At 42.5% G+C, this 10,688-nt stretch overlaps 1 protein-coding gene across 1 annotated transcript; it reads right to left on the reverse strand.

Moving 5' to 3' along the window:
- Window positions 1–932: 932 nt before the first annotated feature.
- Window positions 933–10,640, reverse strand: zgc:162816 (uncharacterized protein LOC571260 homolog). The gene is made up of 8 exons (XM_034024039.3): window positions 10,000–10,640; window positions 9,114–9,303; window positions 7,759–8,039; window positions 5,653–5,833; window positions 4,624–4,745; window positions 2,956–3,145; window positions 1,958–2,063; window positions 933–1,329 (listed from the first exon to the last, which is right to left on the reverse strand). Exons 2-8 carry the CDS (start codon window positions 9,266–9,268, stop codon window positions 1,240–1,242), a joined length of 1,125 nt encoding a protein of 374 aa, XP_033879930.2. The 5' UTR covers window positions 9,269–9,303; window positions 10,000–10,640; the 3' UTR covers window positions 933–1,239.
- Window positions 10,641–10,688: the final 48 nt, after the last annotated feature.

The following is a 10,688-nucleotide window of genomic DNA, read 5'->3' on the forward strand; positions in this document are numbered from 1 at the left end:
TTACTTCCATGCCGAGGACTTTGCACATTGTCAAGTGCTGAAAGGTGGTATGAAGACACTGCTGCACTGTCCGCTCTATATACTGTCCCCACTACAGACTAATCCCAGGGCTTAAAGGCCTGAGCTACGAAGAAACGCTGAAAGAACTGAATCTATTGGACTGGGAAGAAAGAAGAATGAGGGGGGAAATGGTCGGTCTTTAAAATCTTAAAAGGAGTTGACACAAATAGTTACTTTAAGCACAGTATATAAGTTGGAAATGGAGACAGACTTAGGACAGAGGGAAGGAGACACTTCTTCACACAGAGTGGTGAGGGTATGTAATGGGTTACCTAGTCATGTTGTTGAGGCAGAAACCCTTGGCTCCTTTAAGAGCCAACTTGACTACATTTTGAGATGAATCGGCTACTTGGAACCGGACAAGCTTACATGGACTGAATGGCCTCTCATTTGTCAATTGTATATTCTTATTTCCTTCCAGCTGGTCACCTGAGCAAACTCTAAAGGTGTATTTGTTTCCATTTCACTACCCTTAAGCTTCAATACCATTTTAGCTGCCCCATGTCATTATTTAGTTTAAATTATAGCTTCGAATAGGTTTTCCTCATTCTGAAGCATCACTAGCGAGCAGCCCTCTCCTCAACGCAGGTATTAGTCCCCCTGTGCTCTCGGCCCCCTCCTTTCTTGGTCTTACAGAAAGAATGCTGAACTCAGTCACCTGCCCTGCAGTTTCAGTATGGAAGCAGCAGGATCTATACTACCGGACCCTTTCATGTTTTCCAGCACAGTGTTTCAAACAGTTCAGTCGCAGAACAAAAGCAGAGAAAATATCTCGACTACCTTGTCCAGTTATATGAAGTGCATTAGATGTGCAACACACCACACCAACACTGGAATTTCAGTGTTAAAAGAAAAAAAAAATACAAATGTGATTGGTTAAAGCCAGCCATAAGGAGTTTAATAGCAGCCAGGTTCCTAGCAAAAAGAAGAACTAGAAGCACCTTGTAATGGTCTTGAACCTTGCTGAGCTCATACGTGTTAAAAATAAGTTTCAAGGATAAAAGACAGAAACAAGAACTGGAAACCAAATACCATGAATTCCAGGTCAGTGAAAGAATGATTTAATTGTGTGCACCCTATTCATTCTACCTGTAAGATCTGCTACTGTTTAGATCACTACAATACTGCTGGTGCTCTTTTCGTGGTGGTGTCCCCGGCCTGGCTGTGTTCTGAGCTGGTTTACCAGCCTCGAGTGGGTTTCCAAGTGGCCTCAATTTCTCCATTCGAGTGCACGAAGTAGACTGGGTGCATGGCCGCTGTAGCACAGGACTGAAAGACACAGCACAAAACCACAGCGTTTAAAAAAAGCTGCCAGTCTCATGAAAAATAAAAGCAGTGAAACCCAGATAGATCTAACAGACCCTCGACCACCGAGTGACTAGTGGCTGTCAAAGTTATAGTTTCATAAATCTTACCAACTGTGCATTTCCGTTCAATATATACAGCAGGTCTCAAATGTAATGCATCTCTCTCAGCAAGCCAAGCTTCAGGAAGGGCTGCACTTCCTTGGTCACCTGGACTGTGAAATTGGCCCTGTGCCTTCAACAGCTTCTTCCATGTCATGAACCAACCAGCTGCTTCTCCTACTGGCTAACATGTTTTTTGCCAGTAGCAAGCTTTGACACTGCTGAGGTGAAATAGCCCAGGGAGTACAAGTGTAACAGATTTCCTGAGAATAAGGCATAGAAACTAAGAACTTCCTTTAACCTCAATGTAGTATCAAAAAACATGTTTTAAAAATGAAAATACATTTAAAAACATGTATTTTTTCAGGACTGCACAGACCTATGTCGCTATTGGAAGTGCAAAACGGGTAGAATTTGTGGAATTCTTTTCACACTTTCTAGTGATCCGGACTGGGAGGCTGTGTCTTGTGCATGTTCTCCTCGTTACTCACGTGGTAGGGAATGATCGCCAGCATGGAACCCAGAGGGAACTTCTCAAATTCCAGTTGTCCCGAGACTGGCTCGATCCGGCCGTGCTCCTGGGTCATCCCGATCAGCCTGGTCCGGGGGAATGAAACAAGCCACACTCACTCAGAGCAAAACAAAACACAACACAACACAACAACACAGGGCAGTGCTGGAATATCCAGCATGTGCATTTTGTGTTTTTGTTATTTATTTATTTATTTTATAAGAGGGATGTCCTAGAACAACTTGATCCACCTTTCTCCCTGATTCTTCTTAAAAGCCAAATACATTTTTAGTTCGATTTTTTTTATTCCTGATTGATTTAGTTTCCTATAGTTTTGCAGTACAGTTTATGACTGGTGTTTGAATTTCTGGATGAGTTCCAGGGAGGAATTGGCAAGTGTCTGTCCTGGTTGCTGTGCTGTGTTCCTCTGTGTTTTGTGTGCTGTGTTGAAGCTGCTCAATGAAGTGAATCATCACCAGCACAGGCCTTGAATTTCAAGTGAGGTCTGCTGCAAAACACAGCCAACACAAGCCACTTTAAAATCCAAAAACCAGGGTGCTTGCAGGGAATACAAGGCCCTGGCTGAGATTCTTAAAAATCTGTTATAAAAAAACAAAGAACTGAGATTCAAAAAAAATGTTAAAAACAAAAACAAGGAGCAAAAAACAGCACTGAAAGTCGTAAAAAAAATTTAAAAAAATTACAAAAACAAAACATTGAGAGTCACACCGCATATATAATAATGTTAACAGCACACCACACTTCCCTCAACAGACCCCCCTAGCCTTCTCCCTTGTAGAGGGGGGTGGGTATCTTTTCAGAACTCTCCTGAAGCAACTGTTTGATATCCTGTCTGAAATGTAAAGTTTCATTTTCACTGTACCAGTGTGTTTATTGTGTCGGTACTTGAGCGTAACATGCTTAAACACAGATATAAGGTTTCAGTTTTGAGTCCTGTGTTGACAGCAGGGTACTCGCCTGAGTTCTGGGTGCCCGTCGATCACTGCATACCCAGTGTCCAGGCGCCCCAGACTGTGCAAGCTGAGCCCGGTCCAGCCGCAGTCCACCAGGAGTTGGTTCCGGTGAGGGTAGTGACCAATCACCCGGGTCAGCACTCGGACTGCCACGTCCTCCAGCCTGCAGGAACCGATCAGAGACTGCTGGACATCTAGAGGAACACAGTGACCAGCGAACTGTTTAACACACAGACACACTGGCAGATAGCACTGGAGATACCAGTCCATTACAACTGTAAGATATACCTGTACAGAACATGGCACTTATACAGACTTAGGTTTTGACCCACCATAGAATACCTTTAAACACTCACACAAGAACCAGAACCATTGTTTTCTATGGAGGTCGGCTGTATGATGACACCGTCGCCATGAACACTTGAGCCCTGCTCTCAAAGCATTAACTCTTTCAGTGACTACAATGGTTATTTCAGACAAAGGTAAACAAACAACTTTAAAAAGTTGTACATTAGTGACAGTGACATTGCTGTGTCTCTGAGTTCCATTATTACCTTGTAACACACCACAGCAATGCCATGTAACATATAGCAGTACTAAAAAGAAACCTAGTAACACAATAATACCACGTCTGCACCATGAAACTAGACTGTTAAACCATCTCTATTCACTCAAGTATCAAACTGGGACTACCGGCTTAGTGCTGGTTCCATCCCCAACTAGGCTTTACACAGAGACCAAACACACCCTCTCCCCCCCACCCCCCCCCATTTATAATTTATTTACCTCATTATTTCCCTATGATTGTTCTGTGTTATTGTGTGGTTACTCAATATACTATTTTTATTACTAAATTGGGGTACTGATAATCGGGATTGCTGCTAAAATGGGATACAACTCTGGGAGATGGTTCTTCCCAATGCTATTTATGTAGTTTAATTGGGACGTCACTTCGTTTAATTGGGATACAGTATTTTCAAATGTTGAATGGAGACCGCTTTTCAGAGCAAGATAGGTCGCGTAGCACAGTGCAGTGAGTATGTGATTACACTGTGACTTGCGTAAACCACGTTGAACTCTTGAAGGAGCTGGAGTCTCCTGTGGTTTCTCAGGCTGCTGTTGCAAAGAAAGTGGGCGTGTCAAGATTGCAGATGCGATTAATTTTGTTGAGGAATAAAAAACATTGACTTGTATTTTAAATTATGTATTTAACATTTTTTCATAATGTGATGTGATTTAATTATTTTTCTTTTCATTAAGAATCAAAAAGGTCGTCTCAACTGCCTCTCATTTAATTAAGACAGCCGCTTATTCAGGATATTTCTCCTTCTCCTGAGGCGTCCCGATAAAGCGGCGCTGACTGTATTATAGTAATCATATTTAATGTCAAACAGTCAAGGGAGGCGCAGGTTTGAGTCCTGGCCATGCGAAGTTGCCGGCCTTCACTGGGGATTCCAGAGGGAGCGTCATATTGGCTCTGGCTCTGACACGGGTTAGGGAGGAAAAACCGTCAGGGACTGTTTCTCATCATCGCACCAGGTGTCTGGTGAGCTTAAAGCACAGACCTGCAGGGCACGGGAGGACACTCATTGACCTTCATGTCTCCTGGGCTATTATAAAATACACAATAAAAAACAAAAAAACAAACAGGCCATTCTGAACTGACACCCACCGTAGAAGACATAGTTCCCAGGATGCACCTCACTCAGCAAGGCCATGTCTGTGACGGGGTGACTGCAGGAGGGAGTGGAACCAATACTGGACACAGGACAAGAAATACCAGCCGCTTTCAACCTGGAACAAGAGGAGCTTTAGGAGGCTGGGGATGGGACAGGCAATACCAGGGAGGAGTGTTAGGAGGCTGGGGACGGGACAGGCAATACCAGGGAGGAGTGTTAGGAGGCTAGGGACAGGACAGGCAATACCAGGGTGGAGTGTAAGGAGGCTGGGGACGGGACAGGCAAAACCAGGGAGGAGTGTTAGGAGGCTGGGGACGGGACAGGCAATACCATGGTGGAGTGTTAGGAGGCTGAGTACAGGACAGGCAATACCAGAGTGGAGTATTAGGAGGCTGGGGACAGGACAGGCAATACCAGGGAGTAGAGGAGTGTTAGGAGGCTGGGTACGGGACAGGTGATACCAGGGTGGAGTGTTAGGAGGCTGAGTACAGGACAGGCAATACCAGAGTGTTAGGACTATATAAACTATTATAAAGAAAAAAAGTATAACTTATTTTAAACAGTCTGATCTCGCTTGCAAAACGTTCCTACAATAACGTCTTTAATGCTTTTTAACATATTTTCACAATATGAAAGTTTTACATACGTGTGACAAACACAATCACTGCTGTACCATAACAGAGTGGCCTACTAACTTTAGAATGACCCTGTACTACACATGCCTTAGTCTGATCGGGACTCCTGGAATTAGCAGTAACAGCACGTCAGTATCATAGCAGTGCAGCCTGACACCTGGCAGTAACAGCAGATCAGTATCATAGCTGTACAGTCTGACTCCTGACAGTAGCAGTATTGACAGTATCATAGCTGTACAGAATGACTTCTGGCAGTAACATCAGATCAGTATCACAACTGTACAGCCTGACTCTTGGCACTACCAGTATTGACAGTATCACAGCAGTGCAGCCTGACTCCTGGCACCAGCTGTATTGAGAGTATCACAGCAGTACAGTCTGGCTTACTTGTCCATGAAGCGCAGAGTAGCTGTAGTTGTGGCCTGTGCCACGGCGTGGATCTCCTCCAGTCCTGTGCAGTCATAGCTGTTCCCGCAGTGTGCGTACACCCCAGTCAGCTCCACGCCCGGGCTCTCAGATATGGCCTTCGCTAGATCAAGAGCTGCGGGGTCATCGTGAGGAACTCCAGCTATGCAAACACAACAGTACCCAGAACCTTCAGAAACACAGTGACAGTGGCACCAGCAATCAGAACAGCCGACTAAACCCAATTTAAACGGGTGTAGACACAAGTAGGTTCCGTTGTGTAAAACAGTTTGTTCTCTCGAGAAGCAGCCTTGTTCTTGCTGCAATGTTCTGTAGGCTGTCTCATTATCATTTTTTATTAAAGATTTCATGAAGATTGCACTCATGAACTCCTGACATAAAAAGGGTTATTCATTTTTTTAACTTTAGAATTGTGTCTTATGTTCTCTGTCCGGGATGACATCTACACACTAGAGAAGATGGGCAGCAGTTTTGACAAATCCTTACCAGAGGCTTCTCATGCATGACTGCTGATACTGTAAAACCTGCTTAACATCACTCCTGTTAATGTCACCCTCCGGTGATTATCACCACATTGAAATGACCCGGCCAGGATAGTGGGAGTCAATGGAGACAGGCTCCTGATAATAGCACTGCTCTTACTATCACACTCTACTTCATACCAATCACATTGATTTCTACCTCTCCTTTGTCACTTTGGGAAATAAAATAGTAAGATTAGAAAGTTACTGTATGCTACTGAAATCATCTGACGCATAATGTAGTCCAATACAGAACACGTGTATGTTTACAGCTTTCTATTCATTTGATCTGGTGCAACGTGTTGTACATGTATGGTAAACTGTACTGACTGATAATAAAACTGTACTTTGATCTTGACCGGAGGGTCGTGGGTTCAATCCCAGGTGGGGGACACTGCTGCTGTACCCTTGAGCAAGGTACTTTACCTAGATTGCTCCAGTAAAAACCCAACTGTATAAATGGGTAATTGTATGTAAAAATAATGTGTACAAAAATAATGTAATTGTATGTAAAAATAATGTGTTAAAAAATAATGCAATTGTATGTAAAAATAATGTGATATCTTGTAACAATTGTAAGTCGCCCTGGATAAGAGCGTCTGCTAAGAAATAAATAAGAATAATATAATACCTAATACTATCTTGATCCACATCAAAATATGCATGTTTGTTAAATCAACATTTAAGACTTTTCCAGGTTACTGGTGAACTCCTGATGAAGTCAACTCTATTCATTCTCTGTATATTCCTGCTGTCTGCTACTTAGTGTCCTTTATCAGCGTCGATGAAGGTTTCAGAACAACAGACTCTCTAATCCGGACCCTGGGATTCTGAGCTGACCTATAATCCTGAACCATACTGCTGGGAGTTTCCACACAGAAGAATTGAAATTTTACTGTAAACAGTGAGACAGCATAGAAGAAGCGCAGGTCAAAGGTGTGAAGAGCACATTATCTCTGTATTGTTAAGTAATAAAAACATAAAACAATGACAATTATTAATATGGTACAGATTCCAAGCAACTCACTACTGATGTGAACAGGGTTTGGCCCCAGCTGGTTGGGAGTAATGAGACTCAGAGTCAAGTTTTATATTTTCCACTGCGAGTGTTGTGAAAGTAATTTTAACAGTGCAGTGTTGCAGAAGTCCAGCTCTCTCTTGCTCAGATTTAAGCAATCACTTAAATAAGCAAGCGGAGATCACAGCTTTCTGACTGGATACAAACTGAGACGGACCACTGCTGCTGCTTGGCTGTCAATGGGACCCTCTGATGTTAGTTATCAAGTGTTAGGATTGGAACATGCCTGATAATAATAATAATAATAATAATAATAATAATAATTATTATTATTATTATTATTATTATTATTATTATTATTATTATTATTATTATTATTGTCTTTCTTGATTAGCTATTGCACTGAAAGATTCTTATCGATAATCGTGTTTTTCACGATTATCAATAGTGAAAGCTAACCAGGATCGTTGCCTCTAGGACCGAGATGTCGTGGTGTGGGTATGAGAGACAGCTCACTAGGCAGCTCACCGCGTTTGTTCTCGCAGTCCAGTTTCAGCCAGACGCTCCACAGCTTGCCTCCGGTCAGGGGTGTGTTGCGGAGCTCCTGCAGGGCGGCGACACTGTCCACCAGCACGTGGAAGAGAGCGAGTCTCTGTGCCAGCTCCGCGCAACGCGCCAGCTTATCGACGGGCAGTGGGTACGCGTACAGGATGTCATCGAAGCCGTGCTCCGCATAGAAGAACGCTTCAGCCAGCGTGGACACGACAATGCAGCGGCGAGAGCCCCCCGTCATGATGTCAGCACATTCCCTACAACGCAAACACGCAGGACACAGTGTGACCATGCACATCCATCCATAACCAAGGCTGGGGGAAATTTATTTTAATTTCCGATTCCTTTTTAAAATCAATTCCCAATTCCAATACCGTTGAAGGAATAATTGCCAACTGCTTTCATTTGAAGCCAAATAAATTGACTAACAGTGACTTCAATTGAAGTAATATGCTGCCACTGTGAGAAGCTCATTTTAACAGACTACTGCTAATTGCAATTTTGATCAATGGTGTGTTAAAATTGATAAAAAGGGAATTGATTTTAAAAAGGAATTGGAATTGAAAAACAGGAATTGACCCCAACCCTGCTCATAACAAGAATTACATTTCTGATATCAGAAATTGAATCAGTTACCAAGTGAGTTATTGGTTTCCTTTGCTATAGATTTGTTGATTTCAAAAATGGCCTATGCTTGCAACCTTGCTAACCCTTTCAGTGCTGGAGGCTGTCGAGTGTTGTACCCAGGATACAACTTGAGTCAAGCTTCTGTGTGCCAAGTACGTTATTAAAGAAGTGATATTACCAAACCTCACTCGTAGGTGCCTGCAGGATATTTGTATGGGGGTGAGTTGTTGCAGTGTGCCAATAAATACACTGTCTATAGTGTACAGTCTACTGCAGGGATCTCCAACCCTGGTCCTGGAGAGCTACTGGGGCTTCTGGTTTTTGTTTCAACCAATCTCTCAGTTACTTAAGAACCAATTATTGGCTTAGTCAAGATTAACAGGTGTTCCAGATCTTTAGCCACTGATGATGTAAAGACACCTATAAAACCTGCAGGATAGGGGCTTTCCACAACCAGGGCTGGAGACTCCTGTTCTACTGTAGACGAGCTCGTCATGCGAGTCTGGTTCTGTGTAAGTCTCGTTCAGTGTATCTCGCACAGTTTTGTGAGTCTCATTCTTTTTTATCTCGCACAGTTTTGTAAGTCTCGTTCAGTGTATCTCGCACAGTTTTGCGAGTCTCGTTCAGTGTATCTCACACAGTTTTGTGAGTCTCATTCTTTTTTATCTCGCACAGTTTTGTAAGTCTCGTTCAGTGTATCTTACACAGTTTTGTGAGTTTTCATGTGGGGGCGCAGTCGGACCCCCGTGTTCCTGAAGCGCTCGATCATCGCGGCAGCATTGTTCTGCACCTTCGGCAGGTCCACCACGAAGGCTGGGGTCTGCAGCTCCTCGATGCGCCTGGCCATCATCTCAGCCATCTCTCCCGCTGTCAGAGGACGTTTCTCACACTGCACTGTTAAAGGACACATTTAAAAGCTTCTGTCACTTATTAAATAACGTTCTAATCTGCTGTATGTGTATTTTTTCATAATGAGTTGGCATCTCAGCACAATGAATTGAATAGAAAGGCAAGGGCTGGACGCAAACAGCAAACCATAAGGTTCAAAGGCTGTATCATTCAACTAAAGAGCAAGCTCTGTAGTCAAGAGGGAAGTAGGTCTTATGCTGATGTCAGCAACTGATCAGCAGCTGCGAGGGGAGGTTTTATCTCTCAGCATGGCAAATTCTCAATTTACAATTAGTAAGGTCACAACAATTAAAAAAAAAAAAACTTTCATAAAAAACATCGTGACGGCAGATTAAATAAACAAGTAACAGAACAGTTTTATAAATATCCAACTTTTTCTTCCATCAAAACAGCCTTGAAGACTTACACAAATGCAAAATAAATCAAACTGTTCTAAATTGTTAAAGTAACAACAAATGTCGAAATGTATTTTATTAATCAAAACAGAACGACTGTTTAAACTCTTTAAATATAAAATGTTAGCCTAGTTGTCCTGTACACACCGAATACTCACAGTAAACGTAGCCAATCTTAGGCGATACTTACTGAATGTTTATTTCGCAACTTTTTTTTTTGTTTTAAGATATTATACATGCAAATTAAACGTGCATTCCTATGAGTAATGTATTCAGTTTTACTTACCCTGTTCTTCACAATCGTTACTGTTTCGATCGATTGCACTGCAGTATAAGGAATCCGCTTCTCGCTTTGTTTCTGTCGGTCTGACTGGCCAAGGACCCGCTCCCGTGGACTATGATCCGGGAATTATGTAACACTTTGCAGTCGCTTCAGATGTTGCTCTTGAACCTAGTAGATGATTCCCAGTCAACCTCGCTCAGTCTGCATGTTCGATGTTGTGTCGCTTACTCGCTTTTGTGATTTTTTTTTTGTTATGAAAGACTTATTGTGCTTCATGCAACATTCGTCCAACGCTGCAGTTCCACACACACGCACTTACATACAAATAACTATAGTATAATTTCGGTGGGAGAGGTTTGAATGGTTTACCGGTTACAGGCATACATTATTAACACGATAGACATATTAACGTTTGATATAAAGTGTATAATATTTCTAACTCCATATTAATTAAAACAACATTTAAAATACATTCTTTTTTGACAGTTTTACCTAAATTATGTAATATAACACGAATTAACTAACCTACCACCACTATAAACAACCATTAACCACAGCAGTGTTCACGCATGCTTTAGTATAGTTCTGCTTATTGCGCAGCACTACAGAGCCCTCTAATTGCTGTAGTGAAAACACACACTGTAGCTGTAATTGTTGTAAACCGGTTGCTTTACGGCAGTGTTCTTCGGTTG

The sequence above is a fragment of the Acipenser ruthenus genome, chromosome 10 (assembly GCF_902713425.1).
Source record: "Acipenser ruthenus chromosome 10, fAciRut3.2 maternal haplotype, whole genome shotgun sequence".
NCBI lineage: Eukaryota > Metazoa > Chordata > Actinopteri > Acipenseriformes > Acipenseridae > Acipenser > Acipenser ruthenus.

Coding starts and splice junctions, on each gene's coding strand:
- zgc:162816 (XM_034024039.3), bottom strand. CDS start 9,268: ATGGCTGAGATGATGGCCAGGCGCATCGAGGAGCTGCAGACCCCAGCC. Junction 4,746..5,652: donor ACTCTGCGCTTCATGGACAA/GTAAGCCAGACT, acceptor CTCTTGTTCCAG/GTTGAAAGCGGCTGGTATTT. Junction 3,146..4,623: donor TGGGAACTATGTCTTCTACG/GTGGGTGTCAGT, acceptor GTGTTCCTCTAG/ATGTCCAGCAGTCTCTGATC.